Raw genomic sequence first — 23,769 nt, 5'->3', positions numbered from 1 at the left:
ACATCTTTTGTCCTACCCTCCCGTGGCAGCGGGGTCCTAATGGAAACTAAGGGATATTAAGACCTCCTTTTAATAGAGTACCGGACCAAAGCATTAACACATAGTGAATACATGAACTCCTCAAACTACGGTCATCACCGGGAGTGGTCCCGATTATTGTCACTTCGGGGTTGCCGGATCATAACACATAGTAGGTGACTATAGACTTGCAAGATAGGATCAAGAACTCACATATATTCGTGAAAACATAATAGGTTCATATCTGAAATCATGGCACTCGGGCCCTAGTGACAAGCATTAAGCATAGCAACATCACTCTCAGAACATAGTGGATACTAGGGATTAAACCCTAACAAAACTAACTCGATTACATGATAAATCTCATCCAACCCATCACCGTCCAGCAAGCCTACGATGGAATTACTCACGCACGGCGGTGAGCATCATGAAATTGGTGATGGAGGATGGTTGATGATGACGATGGCGACGAATCCCCCTCTCCGGAGCCCCGAACGGACTCCAGATCAGCCCTCCCGAGAGGTTTTAGGGCTTGGTGGCGGCTCCTTATCGTAAAACACGATGAATTCTTCTCCCTGATTTTTTTCTCCCCAAAGTGAATATATGGAGTTGGAGTTGAGGTCAGTGGAGCGTCAGGGGGCCCACGAGGTAGGGGGGCAGACGCGCCCTCCACCCTCGTGGACAGGGTGTGGGCCCCCTGACGTGGATTTTTCTTCCGGTATTTTTCTTATTTTCCAAATAGGTGTTCCGTGGAGTTTCGGGTCATTCCAAGAACTTTTGTTTCTGCACATAAATAACACCATGGAAAGTCTGCTGAAAACAGCGTCAGCCCGAGTTAGTTCCATTCAAATCATGCAAGTTAGAGTCCAAAACAAGGGCAAAAGTGTTTGGAAAAGTAGATACGACGGAGACGTATCACTTTTATATCGATATTTATTGCATTATGGGCTGTTATTACACATTATGTCACAATACTTATGCCTATTCTCTCTTATTTTACAAGGTTCACCTAAGGAGGGAGAATGCCGGCAGCTGGAATTCTGGGTTGGAAAAGGAGCAAATATTAGAGACCTATTTTGCACAACTCCAAAAGTCCTGAAACTCCACGAAAGTTATTTTTGGAAATAATAAAAAATACTGGAAGAAGAATCCACGTCAGGGGGGCCTCCACCTGTCCACGATGGTGGGGGGCGCGCCCTACCCCCTGGGCGCGCCCCCCTGCCTCATGGACCCCCTGTTGGCCCTCCGGTGGCCATCTTCTGCTATATGAAGTCTTTCATCCGAAGAAAAATCATAAGCAAGCTTTCGGGACGAGACTCCACCGCCACGAGGCGGAACCTTGGCAGAACCAATCTAGGGCTCCGGCAGAGCTGTTCTGCTGGGGACACTTCCCTCCGGGAGGGGGAAATCATCGCCATTGTCATCACCAATGCTCCTCTCATCGGGAGAGGGTAATCTCCATCAACATCTTCGCCAGCACCATCTCCTCTCAAACCCTAGTTCATCTCTTGTATCCAATTCTTGTCTCATAGTCTGGGATTGGTACCTGTAGGTTGCTAGTAGTGTTGATTACTCCTTGTAGTTGATGCTAGTTGGTTTATTTGGTGGAAGATCATATGTTCAGATCCTATATGCATATTAATACTCCTCTGATTATGAACATGAATATGCTTTGTGAGTAGTTACGTTTGTTCCTGAGGACATGGGAGAAGTCTTGCTATTAGTAGTCATGTGAATTTGGTATTCGTTCGATATTTTGATGAGATGTATGTTGTCTATCCTCTAGTGGTGTTATGTGAACGTCGACTACATGACACTTCACCATTATTTGGGCCTAGAGGAAGGCATTGGGAAGTAATAAGTAGATGATGGGTTGCTAGAGTGACAGAAGCTTAAACCCTAGTTTATGCGTTGCTTCGTAAGGGGCTGATTTGGATCCATATGTTTCATGCTATGGTTAGGTTTACCTTAATACTTTTGTTGTAGTTGCAGATGCTTGCAATAGAGGTTAATCATAAGTGGGATGCTTGTACAAGTAAGGGCAGCACCCAAGCACCGGTCCACCCACATATCAAATTATCAAAGTACCGAACGCGAATCATATGAACATGATGAAAACTAGCTTGACGATAATTCCCATGTGTCCTCGGGAGCGCTTTTCTCTATATAAGAGTTTGTCCAGGCTTGTCCTTTGCTACAAAAAGGATTGGGCCACCTTGCTGCACTTTATTCACTTTTGTTACTTGTTGCTCATTACCAATTATCTTATCACAAAACTATCTGTTACCTATAATTTCAGTGCTTGCAGAGAATACCTTGCTGAAAACTGCTTATCATTTCCTTCTGCTCCTCGTTGGGTTCGACACTCTTACTTATCGAAAGGACTACGATAGATCCCCTATACTTGTGGGTCATCACCAGACAAACATCATATCAGCGCATTGAAGTGATGAACATTAATTGAGCTATTGCTGCACGTGTCATCATCATTGAAAATGACCTTGTTGTCCAGCATAGCCGCTATATGGGCCTACATATGTTGCAATTCTGTCCTAATCTTCTTCCACGTGGTTGACTGCTAGTCTTTTTTTTACAAACTCAAGCGCCCCAAGGAGGGCCTCCCTGCTTTCATTAAAATCAGAAACCAAAAGGCTGGCAGTTTGAGTAACATCACAAACCTCAAAGATAAAGAAAACTACAATCATGCCCTCAAGATACAGCGTGCTGAGAGACAACAACACACGTCAATTGTTGCTTCATGAGCTGCCACCACGTAGCACAATGCCTACCACGTGTCTCGCATGACCGCTGGTCTTGATTCCATCCACCAGTCTTCGTCCCATTCCTCTCCCCCTGTACTCGTACTGAAGTGAGGAAGCAGCTGGAGGAGGCGGACGAGGGCACCTTGGGTTCCATCTTCGCGGCGGCTCACACTGCAACTTGGCGGTGGAGCAGCTCCCGCTGCAGCTCGGAGGCGCTGCGGCTCCATCTGCATCTCAGTGGCCCGGCAGCTCGGAGTTGCAGGGGCTCCATCTGCATCCCGACGACCCAGCAGCTCCCGCTCCAGCTCAGAGCCATGAAATCGGTAGATGGCGCCGCCGTTTCTCGTATGGGTGAGCCAAATCCGCGCAGTTGCCACTGTCACTCCCCGCCGTAGGTGGCGTCTGTTCTGGCTGTGCTGGCACTCCCTGAAGCTGGTGACTTTCCATGACAAAGGAGGCTCCAGCAAGACGATACGACTGTTGTTTCCACTCAGGTAAAAACTAACCTCCTTTGGTGTTTGATGTCTATTTTTTTCGTGAGCTCATTAGTTTGATCTCCATCGGTAGTAGTTACCTCGCTGCTGGAAAATCAAACTTTAATTCACCCCTACAACCTTAGCTTCTGGAAGCCATTGTCAAGGGCGGGTGCATGGTCCTGGATAATATTTAACTGATCTATGACGAAAGAAAAGAAATCAAAATCGAATACACATCAGCATAAGCTTTAATTTATCAAGAAAATGCATTTATGTAATTTCTAATTAGTTCATATTATAGTATAAACAAAAATAAATTAAAACATGTTCAAATGAATTATGAGGGCTCAAGACCTCGAACAAGATGTGAAAACCCAAAGTCAGGTAAATTCTAATTGCACACCTACTTATAACTACTTCCTCTGTCTGAAAATAAGTGTCGTTGAGTGCTAAATTTGACACTTATCACATGCATTTGTATGTTCGCTAAATCAAAGAAAAAATAAAGCAGGAAGTACATAAAGTCCGGGCTGGTTAAGTCTACATTGACAACCGCTACGTGGGAGGAATTAGACTTTGTTGCTAGTTAGTACGGACAATATAGTCTATTCATGCTAATAACATTTGCTATTACTCTTAAATCACACATCATGTTTCTATTTTCTAAATTAGAATAGTGACCTCGATATAGCAGAAAACAAACACACGTGTAGCTAGCTTAATTACCTCACAAAGCTATTACCAAGGAAGTAGCAAAATCTTGAGCTCCTTCTGGTTCTTGATCTGTTTCCACTTGAGCAATCCCTCTCTACCTCCCAATCTTCACTGATGCCTGCAAAAAGTATGCACATGGGACTGCATTAAGATAGCCAAATGAACAAATAATCCAACAAAATCATTCACTGTAACCAAGAATAGTTACCTTCCTAAACCCCAACATGAAATCCTCTAGATAGCCTCGTTTCAAAAGAGAAAACTGAACAACTATAGGATGGCAGAGACGCCAAAATAGCTCAAATAATCCAGCCACTGGCTGATTTCCAGGCATTATTGTGACACATACTTGCACTTTCTAAAGCACCTACAATAATAAGTTAGAAAACCAATTTTGGCCTTGATCACACAAGTACCGAGAAGACACTTCCTGCTCACTGATGAGTGACCTTACTTAAGTACCGAAAAATCAAAACAAAATGTTGATTTTAAGAAGGGAAGCAGACACAAGTAACTTGAGATATTGCTGTCATTTAAGATCTATACTGGAAGATGTTGTATCAATAACTATATACAATTCATCAAATAAACCTGCGACAACATGCACACAAAATCAGAAAGAATTGGAAATGTTTCGTGCTTTGTAGAAATCTTTATAATTGAAAACTAAATATATAAAACTCATTGCAACTCATCTTTGTTTAGTACAACACTCTTTAACATGCAACCAAGAAACTCAAATTTTGTTCAACTTTCATACCCTCAAAATGCATGGCTAATTACTGATTGCAAGAAGTTTTAACTCATATAGGAGACAATACAACTCTATTTCACTTTAGATCAAGGATTCTGCCAAACTTTTGAAACTTATACCATAAATTCACGTATTATCTCTACAAAGAAATGCAAAATTATGTAGAAGATAACATGGAGTTATTTTCACAAAGCCTCTACAGGATGGGATAGAGCTGATAAAGAAGAGTGCCATACCACTTGATAATCAGTGTCGGCCTTCATACCTGAGAAGAGCATAACAGAGGAAAACTTCATAGTATTGAATAGAAAAATATGCAAAACACACACAATGGCGGGTAATAGCATGCTTACCTGTACCACATGTATTTTGTAAGAAATTGCATGGCATCAACAATGAACTTGTCGTCAACTTGCAGTACATGGAAACACTGCAGGACGGCTTGTTCCCTACATTTGATAAGTTCACCATCTTGTTACGATGATATCAATAAGAAACAATTGCACATAATGGTACAGTAACATTTCCGTGATACCAATGATTCGCCATAATAAGAAATAAGGTGTAGAATTAAAAACTATAGAGGAAATGAATGTACATAGGTCATTATGCAGTAGAGAAAAATATAACCAGCCAAAGTGATAAATCAGTCTCTATGTATAAAGGCTGGAGGCTATATTCTGATAAGTGAGAATCCATCAAAGCAAAAGCAATCCAAGATTATCTTTCCTAAAAATGTAGATGAATGAAATAATGCTTCACATTCAGTATGCCATTCTTATTTCTTTCAGGACATTTAACAAGGAAATTCACAGAAATTAGAACATTACTTAAAATCATCTTTATTACCCGTGATCGTGAGCTTGTCAACAAAGTTAATTTGTGTCATTGTCCCTTCCTGAGATTACCCCGGCAGTCACCTCATTATTGACCTATATGCCATCTGACAACATCAAATACCTCCTTCCATGGCGGAGGATATATTCTGCACCACTGCCACTGCAAAGGAAACATGAATGAACTAAATGAGCATGTAAAGACTATAAGAATAATATACATATGCTGACACCTTGAACAAATAGTACAAAATTACCCATGGCCTGCACACAACACACAACACCCATCTTATCGCAAATATCAAAACAAATTTGTGAAAAATCAAAGACACAAATTCCATTCAAAGATAATCATATGCAATCCTGATATGTTAACCATTTGATGAAATGCATCGATCACATATCAAAACCAACATTGAGACCCAGCCTACTGATAGAGGCCACTATTTATAACCATTTTAATGGGAATTAGCTTTAACCTAAGAGCCTGACACGTTTACGCATTGAGAAATTGTAAAATATACATTGTGAAAACTAATTATATTCATTCATTGGCCATGCAACCATGTGAATTAGAACCTTACCAGATAGAGTATCTACATGAAAAATAGATACAACATAAGAAGATAAGACAAAATAATGTTATGTATCAACCCGCAACCAAAAATATGTTGGCAATATGAGGAAAATCATCTATAAAAAAGTGTTATCTTAACCATTAATTCATAGTATAACATCACCATAAATATCAGTATACTTGTATATATAATGTGTTGAATAAAAGTTGTACAACTCATTCCATTGAGCTGTGGGTCCGGCCGTCCGGGAATAAGCATGAGCAAAAATATTTAAACACTTCATCTGACATTGGATCACTGGAGGTGGTCAAGAAATTAACATGTGTTTCCTACCTGAAGAAAGAAAAATAGGCAGAAAGTCTGCACACTATCTCTACTGATTGGTATGATTATTATAAAGAAAGATCATGAACTGCAGCTCTTCCCAAAATATATAACGCAGATGCACCATTTCAACTACAGCATGGGATAATTTGGAACAGTTTCACTGTCTAAAATGCACTGTTTAATAGAGGAAAATTATGCCTAAACTAAACTTGCTGAGAACCTCGCCAGGCGCTCATAAAAGTATCACTCAAATTTGGCGCGGAACACACAAAATATCTTGTTGAGAGACGATGCTACTCTTTATTCCAGTTAGCTATATAAATGATACATTTTACTTTTTTGCACTTTGTCAAGCAGGTAAAATCTGTAACAAAAGAAATGTTCACACAAATGAAACACTGAAATTACCTTTATAGATAAATATAACCAAGTCAACAAGCAGTAGATGCATCAGATCAGTCTTGCATGCCGTCAACTAAATGGAAGACAACCAGAATATACCGGATCTGCACTGAATGTTGGTTGTTTCTGTCAAAGGTGTTGCTAGCCCTCTTTTGTGTGAGGCAAAACTTGAGAAATCAGCAACCCATGAAGAAATTGTCGGCTACCAATCACATGGTCAGCAGCTGAAACAACAAGAAATGAAGCAATTAGTTAACTAAAATTAAGAACAATAGACTTCAAATATGAATCTGAAAGGCAATGAACGGGGGAGACATTTTTCTCTCTACAAATTCTTCTAGCAACAAAGAATTTGTGCATAGAAATAGGTGTCTTCCTTTCGTTGAGCTTTTCAGTTTGAGAAATTACCTCAAAAATCCTAGAATAGTTGAGATTTTTAGATGTGGGCCTCTTCATGCCTTCTCCACTACTGCCTGTTGCCACTTGTGCTGGTGCCGGGTGGTAGGTGCGACATATGCCAACGGGTGGCTTATCATTGTGGGAGCCAGTAAGACGTCGCCGGTGCCTGGAAACGGGATAAGGCGAAGACATGCACGCCGACGAATCTTACCCAGGTTCGGGGCTCTCCGTGGAGATAACACCCCTAATCCTGCTCTGCGGGGTCTCTGCATGATCACTGGATCAACACAAGTAGCTACAAGAGGCTCCTTGAGCTGTTTGGCTAGAGGAAGAAGAAGGGCAAGGCTAGCTCTCCTTTTCTCTCTATGTGGTGTGTAAAATTCTATGAGATCAACCCTTTGCATGGGTGCCCCGGGGGGTTTATATAGGCCTACCCCCCGAGGGTACAATGGTAATCCGGCTGGGTGCGGGTCCCAGCCGTCAGTGTCTGTGCTCGCCGGCTTCTCCGCCGGCCGTTGGGGCCCGCCGACTGGTGGGTCCTGCCGGCTGCTGGCCTCTTGGCCGACAGGCCGGCCCCACTGCCTGGGGGCCTTTTCGGCGGTTGGTTACTGTTGCCTCGCCCTTGATGACGAGGGCTTTGTCAAGGTAAACGTGGCTACAGTGCCGCCGCCTGGCAGGCTCTCACTGTAGCCTCACCTCGTCTTGTCTCCTTAATGATGCACATATTTCGAGGGAGGGAGGTAGCCGGCTATTGGGAGCCGGCTACGCCCCAAGCCGACTAGGGAAGGCCGGGCCGCCTTCGAGCGTCTCTCTGGCTGAAGGGGCCCGCGGGCCGTACTGGCGCCTGTCATGGGTGACATCACGGTCAACATGGCTACAGTGCCGCGCCGGACGGGGGATGGCTGACCCGTATGGCGCACTGTGGCCATGCATGCTCCGGGATTCGGGGGTGGTAGGCTGTACTGCGGCCACGCCCCGTCTTATCACCGTTATGTGGGTGCAGCCCTGGTGGGTGCAGTCTTGGCCGGCTTCTGGGAGTCGGCCTTCTTGGGGCCGGCTTCTGGGAGTCGGCCTTCTTGGGGCCGGCTTCCTGCAGTCGGCCATCTCGTAGCTTTCTTCGGGAAGGTTTTTGAGGCCGGGTCGCCTTCTGGTAGTCGGCCTTGGTGATAGCCGGCCAGAGGAAGGCGGCCCCGTGCTCTGGATGCTCAAAGGCTTGATTGGCATGGTAATTTCTTGAAGAGCTAGGGGGACTCGGTTAGGCTACCCATGGCCATTTACTCCGATAGTAGTCCCCAAAGCTGGTTGGGCTTCGAGGCTGAGAGGAGGTCGAGAAGCTTGGTCAGCTTCTTATCTTGATGAGCCAGCAGATAGGAGCGGGCTTCGGTTGGGTGTGCCGTCTTGGCAAAAAAAATTGAAGTCTGAAGGCGGGAGTCGGTTGGTGCGCACGTCGGGTTGCGGGCCGGCCGCTCGCCGCCCGCGTACCACGTGGCACCCTTCGGCTGAAAAAGCCTGCCAACCCACGTGCGCGACGGGACGTCGTTGCAGGCCTGGGGCCCATCACTCCCACGCCTAGGCCCAGGCGCGGATTCTCTGTGGCCCAAAGGGGGCCGCTCGCCTTCCGACGGCAGTTTCTGCACGTCGTTAGGGCGCTATAATCGCGGGACGTGGGGGAGTGGGCGCAGTTAATCCCATGTTCCCCCCACGCCTCGCCTCCTCGGCTTCGCCGCACGAGGCTATAAGTAGGGGGAGGAGGGGGAGCGGCAGACGCTCGCATGCTCATCCTCTCTCCGCCATCTTCTTCCTCCTTCTTCCCATCGCAGTAGCCTCTTGCCGCCGCGCCGTCCCACCAATCTTCGCACTACCCCGCAACCTCGCCGCCGCGGGGCCGTGGTTTCTCCGCCGCCGCACCCTTTCTTGCCAGCTTCTCGCCATCATGCAGTACGGCGGAGACTGGGACGCCTCCACCTTCCACACGGACCACATCGACTTCCTCCGCAAGACGCGGCGGTTGCCCGACAAGGACCAGGTGCAGGTCCATCTCGCGCCGGAGAAGGAGATCACGCCGGCGCCGGAGGAAGGCGAGCGGGTAATCTTTCGCTCGCACTTCCTGCGCGGCCTCGGTCTGCCCGCGAGCGCCTTCTTCCGCTCCTTCCTCGACTTTTATCAGCTCCAGCCGCACCACCTCACTCCAAACACGGTGGTGCTGCTGTCCGCCTTTGTCACTCTGTGCGAGGGCTTTCTTGGCGTTCTTCCCACCCTCGAGCTCTGGGGGGAATTCTTCCAATCCAAGCTCGGCACCCGCATGCAGGGAGTGCCGGCTCAGAGTGGCGCCTTCATCGCGATGCGGAGGCCGGCAGCCGACAACCCCTTCCCTGTCATCACGCTGATCCAGTCGGTGAAGCGCTGGCAGAAATCGTACTTCTACATGAAGAACGTCGCCCCGCAAGGCGACTACGTCAACTTGCCGACTTACATAGCCAGCCCGCCGGCTGGGAGGCGGCCCCAGTGGTCCTATCAGGCCAGGACGCTGTCACCGGCTGGAGCCGCCGCCGTCGCCCGACTCCGGGTAATGATCCAGTCGGAGGGCCTGACTGGGTCTGACCTGCTGGTCGCCTTCATGGTGCGCTGGGTGCTCCCGCTTCAAAGCCGCCCTCATTTGATCAGTCAAATGAGCGGCCAACTCGATCCGAGTCGGATGTGCACCAAGGCGATGCCTCATGATGAGGTGGCTCATATGGTGAACTATCTCGCGAACTGCAAGCTCTCTGCAGAGTGGCAGTTTGGCAAGGAGCCGTACTCCCGTGCTCATCCCCCGCCCACGGTATGCTTTCTTTATCTTCTCTCCTTTTAGTTTTTTCACCAAGTTTTTCTTGGCTGACTCTGACCAGTCGGCACGTCTTTGCAGAGCCCTCTCATTCGACCTGCGGCCGGGACAGCGGGGGCGGATCGCCGATTTCTCCCCGACCGGGTGGAGCATGACTTGGAGGACCCCGACTTGGGGGCAGCCGCCATGGACGACAACACCGAGGCGGGAGGCGGCGAAGCAGGCGGCTCCGGGCTTGGAGCCAGCTTCGACGACTGGCCGGATGATGACGAGGCAGAAATCGTCCCGCGCCGCCAGCCGGCGTCCGACCATGGCGCGGGTTCCTCCGCCGCGCCGCCTGCTCGAGGCGGCGCGCAGAAGTGCCGGGCCGCGTCGGGCTTGTTCGGCAGTCGGCCGAAGAAGCCCAAGGGCGGGGCGGCGGCGACCAGGCGGGATGAGGCGGCCGCGAAGGCGGCCCGCTTCCGCAAGGTGGTGAAGCAGCCGCAAACGGTTTCGGCGTAAGTGTAGATTCTCTTGCATATTCCTTCTTCTTTCTTGTCGATCTCTGAATCCTTGTTTTATCTCAAAAATCAGGCTCCGCTTTCTCTTGAGCGGGTTGCTGCCGCCTCCGTGGTTGGATCGCCGAAAGGATCCGGGAGCACCCGCCGCAGGGACCCCCGCGCCGAGCTTCAAGCGGCGATGGAGCGAAATGCGCGGGAGGCGCGGGAGGAGCGGGAAGCGGAAGAGCTGAGGGCGGCTGCCGCCAAGGCGGCGCAGGAGGAGGCGGAGGAGTCGGCGAAGGCACAAGCCGACACGGCGGCCAAGGCCCAGGCGGAGGCTGCAGCCGCAGCGGCAGCGGAGGGGGCCTTGCTTGTCACCCCCCTGAGTGTCGCGGCGCCCGAGATCCCGGAGCCCCCGCCGGATGAAGGTGGCGGCGACCTGCCGGGGATGGAGAGGGAGGACGACGTCGTCGTCCAGGAGAGGGAGGCGGCACCGCTCTCGCCGACTGGGGCGGCCCAAGGCAGTCGGCCTAACGCGCCACCTGCGCAATCGGCTGGAGGCGAGCCGGCTGTGAGGACGGACCTGGTGGTCCGGTCGCCATCGCGTGGTTGGATTGCCGAAAGGATCCGGGAGCACCCGCCGCAGGGACCCCCGCGCCGAGCTTCAAGCGGCGATGGAGCGAAATGCGCGGGAGGAGCGGGAGGCGGAAGAGCTGAGGGCGGCTGCCGCCAAGGCGGCGCAGGAGGAGGCGGAGGAGTCGGCGAAGGCACAAGCCGACGCGGCGGCCAAGGCCCAGGCGGAGGCTGCAGCCGCAGCGGCAGCGGTGGGGGCCTTGCTTGTCACCCCCCTGCGTGTCGCGGCGCCCGAGATCCCGGAGCCCCCGCCGGATGAAGGCGGCGGCGACCTGCCAGGGATGGAGAGGGAGGACGACGTCATCGTCCAGGAGAGGGAGGCGGCACCGCTCTCGCCGACTGGGGCGGCCCAAGGCAGCCGGCCTAACGCGCCGCCTGCGCAATCGGCTGGAGGCGAGCCGGCTGTGAGGACGGACCTGGTGGTCCGGTCACCATCGCGCCAGCGCGCGGGGAAGGCAACTTCGGCTCCGGACCCGCAGAAGGCCGCAGGCTCCAGCTCGTCGGCCCAGGACGTGGAGATGGCCAGCGCCAGCTCGGGGTGGACGTCGGGTGGTGGGACGGCCGTGGTGAATGTGGCGGCGCAAGAAGTCCGGAACCAGCTTCAGTCCTAGGCCGCAGTGCTGAGGCAGTATAATGACGAGTTTCTCGCGACACAGGCAGCCATTCGGGTGAGTCTTCCCGTTTTTCGCTTCTTGATCTTGGTTTCTTCCGTGGGGGCGCGTCAGTGCACCCACTGGGTGTAGTCCCCGAGTTCCGAGTCAGCTGCTGAGCAGGCGGCTTGGAACTTCTTGGTAGGCTTTGTTTGCTATCTTGTTCTCATTCGCTTCTCTGTCCGACTTGCAGGACTACCACAACCTCCGTGCGGCTGCCTTCAACTCCCAGGCTCGGGAGCTGACCCAAAAGACTGCTGATCTAACTGAGAGCCGGAGTAAGTGCTTCATCTTTTATCTCACATGGGGGCGCATCAGCGCACCCACTGGGTGTAGTCCCCGAGATTCGGGCCGACTGCTGAGCAGTCGGGTCGGATCTTTCCTGACGACTTCTTTGTTATTGCTCTTTTCTTCTCTGCCATATCTGCAGCGGCCAACGCCAAACTGAGGGAGCAGCTGGGTGGGACCCAGGCCGCCCTTCGCGCTAAGGAAGCCGAGTTCGACGCCTTGGCTCAGGAGCGTGACCGCCTGGTCAAGAAGCTGGCCGACCAGGAGGAGAGCCACAAGGCGGCCCTGAAGGCGGTGCAGGATAGCGAGGCTGCCCTCCAGGCCGAATACGAGACCGAGGCGGCGAGCTGGGCTGAGGCGAGGCAGTCGTTGATGAATGGCTACGGCCAGATCGAAGACTTGGTTGACGGTAGGCCGCCTTCTTCTTCGCTCCTTGCTTGCCGCTTGCCGTTTGGTTCATTCTCTAACTTTGTATTTTTCTCTTCTTTCTCTTTCTTTCTTTCTTGTGCAGAGTACTTCCCTGGTTACTCTACTGCCGCCAACCAGGTCGTCGAGGCCCACCGCGAGGTGCAAAGGCAGGCTGGCGCTGAGATCGCGCCGAACGCTCGCCGGTCGTTTGAGGAACAGCTCCTGATGATTCAAGCCCGCCTCCAGCCGGCTCACCGCATGCTCCGCCGGCTTCAACGTGTTGGGGCGCAAGTGCTGGCCGCTCTCTGGCCCGGCGAGGTGATTCCCCGCACCCCCAGTCGGACTGCCGACTGGCTGGAGGTAGCGGTCGGCCGCTTCGAGGCCTGGAAGGCTTCTGCAGCTCGGTCAGGCGCCAGGCGGGCGCTGGAGTTCGTCAAAGCCTGGTATCCTGAGCTGACTTGGACCAGCTGGCCACCTGGCGGCAGGAGGCCGACACGGAGCTGGAGCCGGCGCGGCCGGCTATCATCCAGCGTGCCTCGGTGATCGCCGACTACACCGACACCAGCGCCTTTGCTCCTGAGGTGGATGATAACGGTGTTGCCCAGCCGGAGGAGTGGTTCGGGCTAAACCCAGCAGATGGCGAGGACTCGGCGGAGGAGATCGACTCCAGCGACGAGGGCGAGGAGGAGGAGGAGGAGGAGGGTGAAGACGCCGTGCCAGATGGTGGAGCAGCCGGCCAGCCTCAGCTTGACCGTGCCACCAGCAACAAGGCGCGTGCGAGCGCACCGCCTGCAGCCGGCGATGATCAAGCCGAGACTCGCCAGCCGGCCACTCCTCTAGCCGGCGCTGCCGTCTCCACCGACCAGCCCGGCTCGCCTGTTGTGCCCTTAGCCTAATCTGTCGCCTTTACTTTCCTGTTTTATTACTCTTTGAATGATATTTTGTTAAGTTTGCGTAGTTCCACCCACTGGGGGTGTATTCAAACTATATTGACTGTCGGCCTGTTGAAGGCCTTATGTGTAAATATAATCATGCATGTGTTTGGCTTCCCATTGTTCTTGCTTTTCGTCCTTTGGCTGTTTCCTTTGCCGCCCTCCCTTGGTTGCCGCCTTCCCAGCCGGACAGCTGCTCTGCAGTCTGTGGCTGGAGAAGTGCCTGGCCGGTTGGGAGGGCAAGTACTCTAGCTTTCTTGGATTGTAGCGAAGTGACTGGGAAGCCGGCCAGCCGGCTGTTCTGACAGCCGGTAGGTGTGGTGGGAGGCCGGCTTGTGTTATATAGGTTCGTTAGTCCTTAGCCGTTTTTCGTGTGGGCAACCTTTCCTGCCTTTGGCTCTTGCCAGTCGAACAGTCGATTCTTCGAGCTGCGACTTACAACAAGAGAGGGCTCGGGTGCTGGCACACTACTTGTCTGACTTCAGGTAGAACTTTTAATATAACTCAAGGCGGCCAGTCCCCGGGCCGACTAGTCGAACCCGGTGCCAGATAGGGAATCAAATGTAATAGTACATTCATGGGTATGACACTCATCATTCATAGATAAAGGAGGGTAGTCCCCGAGTGCGCCTCGGGGGGCCCGTTGTCTTGTACTTAATATAAAAAGGTAGCGTGATACATACTGCTTTTAACTGTAAAATCTTCTCAGGAGATTGGCGTTCCATGGTCGCTCTGACTCCTTGCTGGAATCATCCCTCTTGCGTGCCTTTGGCTTCTGTGCGTCGATCAGGTAGTAGGAGTTGTTGCCTAGGGCCTTGCTGATGACAAATGGGCCTTCCCAAGGGGCCGAGAGCTTGTGCTGGCCAGCTGTTCGCTGGATCAGCCGGAGCACAAGATCGCCTTCTTGGAAGGATCTTGGCTTGACCTTCCGGTTGTGGTAACGGCGCAAACCCTGCTGGTAGATGGCGGACCGGCTGAGTGCTAACAGCCGGCCTTCTTCCAGCAGGTCGACACCGTCTTCTCGCGCTTCCTTGGCCTCCGCCTCCGTGTACATGGTGACCCGAGGCGAGTCGAACTCGATGTTGGTTGGGGTGACAGCCTCGGCACCATATACAAGGAAGAAAGGAGTGAAGCCGGTTGACTTGTTCGGGGTAGTACGCAGACTCCAGAGGACAGCCGGCAGCTCATCGAGCCAGCAGCCGGCCGAACGCTCCAGTGGTACGACCAGTCGGGGCTTGATGCCGGAGAGGATGAGGCCGTTTGCTCGCTCGACCTGGCCGTTTGACTGCGGGTGGGCAACGGATGCTAAGTCCAGTCGGATGCCCTGTGTCGCGCAGAAACGTGCCAGTGCTCCCTTGGAAAAATTCGTGCCGTTGTCGGTGATGATGCTGTGTGGTATACCATACCGAGTGGTGATGTCTGCAATGAATGTCACGGCAGTCGGCCCGTTCAGCTTCTTGATTGGCTTCGCTTCAATCCACTTGGTGAATTTGTCCACGGCGACAAGCAGATGTGTCATGCCGCCGCGGGCTGTCTTGAATGGGCCCACCATGTCCAGCCCACAAACGGCAAAGGGCCAGGTGAGGGGGATGGTCTTGAGTGCAGAAGCTGGCAGGTGTTGCTTGGAGCTGAAGACTTGGCATCCTTTGCAGCATTTGACTAATTCCTTGGCGTCTTCCAAAGCAGTCGGCCAGAAGAAGCCATGGCGGAAAGCTTTGGCGACAAGTGATCTTGAGGCCGCATGGTGGCCGCATTCGCCTTGGTGGATATCCTTGAGGATTACTATGCCCTTCTCTGGCTCGACGCAGCGCTGGAAGACTCCAGTGATGCTACGCTTAACAAGTTCTCTGTTTATTATTGCGTATGCTCCGGCTCGGCGTTGAACTAGTCTTGCCGAGATCTCATCAGTCGGCGACTCTCTGTTTACTAGGAAGTTGAGGATGGGCTGGGCCCATGATGGAGCTGTGACTTCTTCTGTGGTCAGTACGGCTACTGTGACCCGGGTGGGTGGGTTGGGTGGTGAAGACTTGGAGTCGGCCACCGCCTGTTGTGTCGTTGCAGTCCCCGGGCCGACTGATGCAGTCCCCGGGCCGACTGCTGCAGTCCCCGGGCCGGGTTCTGAAGTCTCCGAGCCAGGTGCGACTACGGCAGTCCCCGGGCCGCTTGTCGAAGTCCCCGAGCCGCCTGCTGGGTTCCCCCAGTCGGATCCGACTGCATCAGGGGCAGGCGGTACGAAGATGGAGTCCGATTCTAGAGACGGCTTGACAGACGGTTTGAGGAGGCGCTGGAGAGAGACGCCGGTTGGTATAGCTTGTCGGGTGGAGCCTATCCGTGCCAGGGCATCTGCTTGCTCGTTATCGGCCTGTGGCACGTGGAGGAACTCGCACCCTTCAAAGTATCCGCTGATTTGCTGGACGAGGAATCGATAGCTCACCATGTTTGCGTCCTTGGCGTCCCAGTCGCCAGATGACTGCTGGACCACCAAATCCGAGTCGCCATAACACAGGATCCGGCGTATGCCGAGTTCTTTGGCTAGCCGGAGCCCGTGTATGAGCGCCTCGTACTCAGCCACATTGTTGGAGGCGGCAAAATGGATTTGCAATGTGTATATGAGCTTGTCGCCCTTGGGAGAGGTGAGGACGATGCCAGCTCCCAAGCCGGTGCGCATCTTGGATCCGTCGAAGTGCATCCGCCAATGAGTGGAGTCGGGAGCCGGCGGTAGGTACTGGGTCTCGGCCCAGTCGACAAGGAAGTCGGCCAATGCTTGGGACTTGATGGCGGTGCGGGGCTGGTAGAAGATCGTGTAAGGAGCCAGCGCAATGGCCCACTTAGCCACCCGGCCGGATGAATCCCGGCTGCCTATGATCTCGGCAAGCGGGGCAGTGCATACGACCGTGATGGGATGCTCTTGAAAGTAGGGCTTCAGCTTCTTGGCGGCGAAGTACACTCCATAGCACATCTTCTGGTAATGCGGGTAGTTTTGCTTCGAGGTGGACAGTACTTCGCTTAAATAATATACCGGCCTCTGGACTAACTGAGCTCGGACTTCTTCTGGGCACTGGACCACGATGACTATCTGACCACTCGGCTAGTTGCAGCAATGTAAAGGAGCATGGGCTCTTTCTCAGTCGGCGCTGCCAGGACAGGTGGTGTGGTCAGCATCTTCTTCAACTCGTGGAAAGCTTGGTCTGCTTGGTCGTTCCACTCGAAGTGGTTGGACTTCTTCATGAGTCGGTACAGGGGAGAGCCTTCTCCCCTAGCCGGCTGATGAAGCGGATTAGGGAGGCCAGGCACCCGGTAAACTTCTGAACGTCTCGCAGCTTGGCAGGAATCTCCATTCTCTCTATGGCCTTGATCTTCACTAGGTTGCACTAAATGCCGTGTTCGGAGACCAAAAAGCCTAGAAGCTGGCCGGCTGGTACTCCGAACACGCATTTCTCAGGGTTGAGCTTGATCTGGAATCGGCGCAAGTTGGCAAATGTTTCTCTGAGGTCTTCCAGCAGGGTGCCGCGCTTCTCCGTCTTCACCACAATATCGTCTACATAGACGTGGGCATTTCTGCCGAGTTGCTTGAGGAGGCATTTCTGCATGCAACGCTGAAAAGTGGCACCGGCATTTCTCAAGCCGAATGTCATAGTCAGGTAGCAGAAAGCTCCGAATGGTGTGATGGAGGCGGTCTTCAGGCGGTCGGCTGGGTCCAACTTGATCTGGTGGTATCCTAAGTAAGCATCCAAGAAGCTCAACAACTCGCATCCGGCTGTGGAGTCTATCACTTGATCGATCCGTGGTAGGGCAAACGGATCTTTGGGGCAGGCTTTGTTGAGGCTGGTGTAATCTATACACATACGCCATTTATTGTTCTTCTTCAACACCAAGATCGGGTTGGCCAGCCACTCTGGAAAAAACACCTCCATAATAAAGCCGGCGGCCAGGAGCCGGGCTATCTCTTCTCCTACGATCCTTCTCTTCTCCTCCGACAGTCGGCGGAGAGGCTGCTTGACTGGTTTCGCGTCCGCTCGGACGTGTAGCTTGTGCTCGGCGAAATCCTTCGGAACACCCGGCATGTCCTTTGGGGACCATGCAAAGATGTCCCGATTCTCACGGAGGAAGTCGACGAGCTCGCCTTCCTTTTGCTGTCCAGGTTTGCACCAATGACAGCAAACCTCTCCGGGTTCTCCGGGTCCAGAGGTATCTTCTTTGTCTCCTTGGCCGGCTGGAAGGATCCCTGAGCATCATATTCCTTGGGGCTGGGGGACAGGGCCGGCTGCTTGCCGGCCATGGCCACGACTCGGTCCAGCATCTTCTTCTCTTCAGCAATCACGAGGGACTCGGCCAGTCGGCTGCTGGCCGCAGCGCACTCGGTGGACTTCTTGTAGTCTCCGGCTATGGTGATGATCCCCTTTGAACTCGGCATCTTCATCTTGAGGTAGGCGTAGTGGGGCACAGTCATGAACTTGGCCAGGGCAGGTCGGCCAAGCAAGGCGTGGTAAGGGCTCTCTAGATCCACTACTTCAAACCAGGTCGCTTCTCGGCGAAAGTGATCCTTGTCTCCGAAGAGAACATCCATCTTGATCTTGCCGATTGGGGAACAGGACAGGCCGGGTACGATGCCATGGAACACAGTCCGGCTTGGCATGAGCTGCTTCGCCTTGAGGTTCAACTTCTCCATGGTGTCGCGGTACAGTATGTTGATGCTGCTTCCACCATCAATCAGCACACGGGAGAAACGGGCAGCTCACCTTTCCGTCGCGAGGGTGGCGTCCAACACCAACGCATAGGAGCCGGGAGACGGCATCACCTCTGGGTGATCGGCCCGGCTCCAGCTGATAGGCCTTTCAGACCAATGCATGAACTCGGGGTTGCTGGAGGCGACCGCGTTGACTTCTTGGTGTTGTCGGCGCCGACTGCGCTTGTCTTCAATTTGGCTCATGAAGACGACGTAGGCGGCGTGCTCATCTGGGAACTCATCTTGAATGGCTCCGACTGCTGGTCGAACAGCCGGCTGCTGAGGGGTTGGAGGCGGCAGGCCAGGAGGTGGAGGCGGCACCAGCCCCTCGCCTTAGAGATCCCGTGAGCCAATGGCACTTCCAGGTCGTGTGGTTTGACGGCTTCGCGCCGCTGTGGAACTTGCAGGGGGCATCAAGAGTTTGCTCGTAGGAGAAGGCTGGCTGCCAAGCCGGCCTGCCACCCTTCTTCTTGGGCACGGGCCGCTCTTCGGGCCGTTCGTCTTCGACGGTGGCTACTTGCCGACTGGTGGAAGGCGGCATAGGGGCCTTGCGCTTGTGGTCGTTCTGGTAGGGGCGTCGGTTGGAGTCACCAGCCGGCGTCTCGAGAGCCGGAGCGAGCACCTTTCCAGAGGCGTCCACTCAGAGCTCGGTCTTCATCGAGGAGTCGGCCGTGGCGTACTTGTCTGCTATGATCAGCAGCTCGTCGAGGGTAGTCGGCTCGTCGCAGAGGACTCGGTGCTTGAGGAGGGTGCCCTCTCGGCACCCGGCGGTGAAGTACTGTATGGCTTTAACCTCGTGCACCCCCTTGCAGGAGTTGCGGAGCACGGCCCAACGCGTGAGGTAGTCGCGAGTCGATTCGCTGGGCCCTTGGACGCATAAGGAGAGCTGGCGGGTCTTGGGAGGCCGCTTGTACATGCTGGTGAAGTTGTGGACGAAGACTTCCGTGAAGTCTAGCCAGCTGTTGACGCTGTAGGGCTTGAGGCTATTCAGCCAGGTGCGTGTCGTGCCTTGAAGCATGAGAGGGACGTACTTCATGGCAACGCGCCTGTTGCCGTTTGCTATGCTGACTGCGGTAGAGTAGTCGATCAACCAATCTTCCGGCTTCACGGAGCCGTTGTATTTTGGCGTGTCTCTTGGGAGTGAGAACCCTTTGGGGAAGGGCTCGTCGCGGATGCGGGGGCCAAAGCAAGGCGGGCCGACATCTTCTTCTTCTTCTAGCGCCAGGGATCGCGCTAGGCGGTCGATCCGGTGGCGGGCATCATTCTCGCCGACTCCTTCGCGGTGGCCTAGTCGGCCGCCGAGAGTCGGATGCGTGACAGGCGGTGGGGTGGGATATCTCTCCCCACGAGGCGGGGGGAGGCGGATTGCCATCTCGTTCCACCGCTCGGGGGCGGCCTTCTGCGTCGCGCTCAATGGTGACCCGAGTCCGACTGCGGCTAGCAGCCGGCTTCTTGTCTTTCCTTGCGCGGGCGCCGCTTGCAGTCGGCGTCCGGGATGTCGCGGCGTGTTCTCGGCGTGGGGGAGGACTCTCAGCGCGGGCGCCGGCTTCATGTCGTTCTGCGGCCGCGTCGATCAGCTGCTGGATGCGTCTAGTCATGTAGGGGAGCTCATCAGCCCCCAGCCCGTTCAGCTCGTCTACGGCCGCCTGAGCGGCACGCAGGTTCTCGAGTGGCGTGGCGTAGACTGGGCGGTCTGCTCCCAGCATGCTGGCGATGGCCGCGTCGTGCTTCTTGACGAGGCCGGCTCGGCTCGGCCCGCCAGGAGGCGGCGTACCAAAGGCGGCGCGGTCGACTTCGCGCTGGTGAGCCTCAGTGAGGCGTCTCATGGATGCTATCTTCTGGCCCTCCGCGATGAGGGCAAGGCGGCGTGCCTCCAGAGTCTCGGCGTCGGCGTCGGCCGGGATGGGGACGGACAAGTCGTGCAGCGCCGCTTGTAGGGCGTCGTGGGCGTTCTCGTCCGAGACGGCGCCGTGGCTGATGACCAGCACCTCAGTGACAGCGCTGCTGCCACTGTCGGCTCAAGGGAGAGGGTCGTCGATGATCACCACGTTGGTGGGGAAGGCGTCAAGCAATGCCGTGTCGGAGTCGACAAGCATCGGGTCGGTGGAGCCGACCGACTCCAAGTCCACAACAAGCTCGCTGGAGACGTGAAGCTGGTCGAGGAGGCTGACGAGGCGGCTCTCGGGGCAGTCTGTGCCCGCGTCGGACGCAGGCTCGTCAGAGATGCGAGTCTCGGCAAGAAGATCGGCGAGGCAGCTCGCCGCGCAGGCGTCGTCGACGCCTCGCAGCGCGTCAGGGCAAGCGCCATCTGGCGTAGCGGGCTGGCTACGCTCGCGGGGGAGGAAAAGGGTTCCCGTCCAGAACAGGTCTCCGGACGACGGTGCACCTGGCCCCACTATGGGCGCCAAATGTCGGGTGGTAGGTGCGACATATGCCAACGGGTGGCTTATCATTGTGGGAGCTAGTAAGACGTCGCCGGTGCCTGGAAACGGGATAAGGCGAAGACATGCACGCCGGCGAATCTTACCCAGGTCCGGGGCTCTCCGTGGAGATAACACCCCTAATCCTGCTCTGCGGGGTCTTCGCATGATCACTGAATCAAGACAAGTAGCTACAAGAGGCTCCTTGAGCTGTTTGGCTAGAGGAAAAAGAAGGGCAAGGCTAGCTCTCCTTTTCTCTCTATGCGGTGTGTAAAATTCTATGAGATCAACCCTTTGCATGGGTGCCCCGGGGGGTTTATATAGGCCTACCCGGGGGTACAATGGTAATCTGGCTGGGTGCGGGTCCCAGCCGTCAGTGTCTGTGCTCGCCGGCTTCTCCGCCGGCCGTTGGGGCCCGCCGACTAGTGGGTCCCGCCGGCTGCCGGCCTCTTGGCCGACAGGCCGGCCCCACCGCCTGGGGGCCTTATCGGTGGCTGGTTACTGTTGCCTCGCCCCTGATGACGAGGGCTTTGTCGAGGTAAGCGTGGCTACAGTGCCGCCGCCTGGCGGGCTCTCACTGTAGCCTCACCTCGTCTTGTCTCCTTAATGATGCACATATTTCGAGGGAGGGAGGTAGCCGGCTATTGGGAGCCGGCTACGCCCCAGGCCGACTAGGGGAGGCCGGGCCGCCTTCGAGCGTCTCTCTGGCTGAAGGGGCCCGCCGCCCGCGGGCCGTACTGGCGCCTGTCGTGGGTGACGTCACGGTCAACATGGCTACAGTGCCGCGCCGGACGAGGGATGGCTGACCCATACGGCGCACTGTGGCCATGCATGCTCCGGGATTCGGGGGTGGCAGGCTGTACTGCGGCCACGCCCCGTCTTATCACCGTTATGTGGGTGCAGCCCTGGTGGGTGCAGTCTTGGCCGGCTTCTGGGAGTTGGCCTTCTTGGGGCCAGCTTCCTGGAGTCGGCCATCTCATAGCTTTCTTCGGGAAGGTTTTTGAGGCCGGGTCGCCTTCTGGTAGTCGGCCTTGGTGATAGCCGGCCAGAGGAAGGCGGCCCTGTGCTCTGGATGCTCGAAGGCTCGATTGGCCTGGTAATTTCTTGAAGAGCCAGGGGGAGTCGGTTAGGCTACCCGTGGTCATTTACTCTGACAGCTGGTCAGACCTAAACTGTGATACAAAAAATAACACGGATTAACAGAGCAAGCTCCAAAACTCTACAACAGGAAAACTATCCGAATCTCGCTGCAATGCAAAATGAGTTTGCGCATTAGTTTGAAGTGACTCTAGTAACTATATTGTCTATTCAAATCTTATTAGCATTGCTTGTCATACCAAACCAAAGTTTCAGATTTCAAAAGTACCTGCATTAACTGAAAACCATGTACACCGAGCCCATCCTGTTTGGACTCCTTTACATGTGTTTCTTAAAATTATCTGAATCTCACTGCAATGCAAAATAAGTTTGCGCACTTGTATGAAGTGACTCTAGTAACTATATTGTCTATTCAAATCTTATTAGCATGGCATGTCATACCAAACCAAAGTTTCAGATTTCAAAAGTACCTACATCAAAACTTGAGCACAATCACCCCTTAGCCCGATTCTTCCAAAACCTGAGCATAATCACACACAAAATAAGGAAAATTTAGTATAACAGCCACATCAATTCATTCATTTTGGTTATTTCCATCAAATTGGGAATCAATCAATGTATCAAAAAGCGAAACCTGATGAAGCATCAGGGAAATTAGCAGACCATCCTGCACGACCTGAATTATTACACCACCCACATCAATCAAATTAGTATAACAGCCTGAATTACTATTTGAAAAGAATAAATCATGAAAGAAGTGGACAAGAAACCATGAAAGGGTACCAACAGAGATGGAGGACAAGGGGAGAGTATGGGCCGCATGTCATCCAAGAAAATCTCTACAATGGTGGGATGACGTCGATGACAAAGAAATAACATGTGGTTCAATTCCTTCCTCTTCTCCTCTCACTCCAGCCCCCTCTTTTCCATCCCTCTCTTTCAAACACACGTGATGTCCTCCCCAGAGCAGTCCTCCTTGAGCATTTATACAAACAGCTGGTGGTCGCATCTGCAGCCTCAAAAACATATCACAATTTTAGAAATTATTATGTGCATAGCTGCAGCCACCTCTGCACAATAATAATTCTTGCAACGCAATGCAACCGAATCAAGAGAGAGGGAGAGAGAGATAGAAATTAGAGAGGGGTTTGCAGACTCACCCGCACACTTGAGGCGGCGAAGACGCAAGTGAATGTAGCACCTACGCGTTGGGGAAGAGGGGGTGGGCGTCGACGGACGGGACGGATGGCACCAAGCTCGTGGATCCTCCGTACATATCTGCCTCTTCTGGCCGCGAGGGCGCGCGAGGAGAGGACGGTGGCGTTCAGCGGAAGGCCGCCCTCCTCACCCGCGTGGCCGCAAACCACCTCTTCCTCACTCAGTTCGAGCCCATGCTCTCCTATGGCGGCTGCGCCCGATCCAGAAGAGAGGAGGAGGAGCCAGCCGGTGGCGGCGCGATGCGGGAGGCCGTGGGAAAGAGGGAGGAGGCGCCGCCGGATGGGGAGGAAGGAGGAGGCGAGGGAGTGGAAGGAACGAGGAGGACGTGATCCCTTTGACTGCTCGATCTAGGTATTTTCACGGGCGTCTTCATTGGTCACCGACCGAGTCGACGATCACTTCGCTGCCGCGTGGACCAACGATTTTATGGGCCCAGTGGCAGTCACCCAGTAAATAGTAAATCAGTCAAAGATGTAACAAAAGATAGCAATGAACAGTAAAAATTGAGGGTGAAAAACGATCGAGCGAGTTGATCGAACGGCCGACCATTGCGCGCGCGCGAAGGCCTCCAGATGGGCGGGTACCCTAGCAGGCTTTATATGTTCGATTATCTCTGTCAATAATTTAGAGACTTGGAGTGAAATCCATTGCAAGTCGCTGAAGCCGTGGGACAGTGCACTTTAGTCCTCCAACTAAAGTGTATGTTGTACGACTGCAGACATGGACAAGAGTTGATGTCATCTTAATCTCATCTAGATGAGACAGGCGATCTTGAAATATAAGACATGGACAAGAGTTGATGTCATCTTAATCTCATTGAGAGGGGC

General features: G+C 53.6%; 2 protein-coding genes across 4 annotated transcripts; one reads left to right on the top strand and one right to left on the bottom strand.

Moving 5' to 3' along the window:
• Nucleotides 1-2,454: 2,454 nt before the first annotated feature.
• On the bottom strand, nucleotides 2,455-23,276 carry LOC109777193 (uncharacterized). 3 transcript variants are annotated; one of them, XM_073496096.1, is made up of 11 exons: nucleotides 22,885-23,276; nucleotides 22,195-22,733; nucleotides 21,969-22,075; nucleotides 7,276-7,355; nucleotides 6,874-7,091; nucleotides 5,574-5,723; nucleotides 5,078-5,173; nucleotides 4,961-4,989; nucleotides 4,179-4,328; nucleotides 3,983-4,088; nucleotides 2,455-3,455 (listed from the first exon to the last, which is right to left on the bottom strand). In XM_073496096.1, exons 6-10 carry the CDS (start codon nucleotides 5,611-5,613, stop codon nucleotides 4,065-4,067), a joined length of 339 nt encoding a protein of 112 aa, XP_073352197.1. In that variant the 5' UTR covers nucleotides 5,614-5,723; nucleotides 6,874-7,091; nucleotides 7,276-7,355; nucleotides 21,969-22,075; nucleotides 22,195-22,733; nucleotides 22,885-23,276; the 3' UTR covers nucleotides 2,455-3,455; nucleotides 3,983-4,064. The 3 variants fall into 3 exon arrangements, 2 of the variants coding, with proteins under 2 accessions (XP_073352197.1, XP_073352196.1); XR_002236240.4 differs by lacking the exons at nucleotides 21,969-22,075; nucleotides 22,195-22,733; nucleotides 22,885-23,276 and having other exon boundaries at nucleotides 4,179-4,337; nucleotides 7,276-7,360; XM_073496095.1 differs by lacking the exons at nucleotides 21,969-22,075; nucleotides 22,195-22,733; nucleotides 22,885-23,276 and having other exon boundaries at nucleotides 3,983-4,111; nucleotides 6,967-7,091; nucleotides 7,276-7,360.
• On the top strand, nucleotides 9,977-13,186 carry LOC141021605 (uncharacterized). The gene is made up of 3 exons (XM_073497450.1): nucleotides 9,977-10,003; nucleotides 12,189-12,549; nucleotides 12,652-13,186. Exons 1-3 carry the CDS (start codon nucleotides 9,977-9,979, stop codon nucleotides 13,089-13,091), a joined length of 828 nt encoding a protein of 275 aa, XP_073353551.1. The 3' UTR covers nucleotides 13,092-13,186.
• Nucleotides 23,277-23,769: the final 493 nt, after the last annotated feature.

This window comes from Aegilops tauschii, chromosome 4 (genome assembly GCF_002575655.3).
Source record: "Aegilops tauschii subsp. strangulata cultivar AL8/78 chromosome 4, Aet v6.0, whole genome shotgun sequence".
Classification (NCBI taxonomy): Eukaryota; Viridiplantae; Streptophyta; class Magnoliopsida; order Poales; family Poaceae; genus Aegilops; species Aegilops tauschii.
The sequence above is the reverse complement of the archived record's forward strand: the minus strand, read 5'-3'. Positions and strand labels throughout refer to the sequence as shown.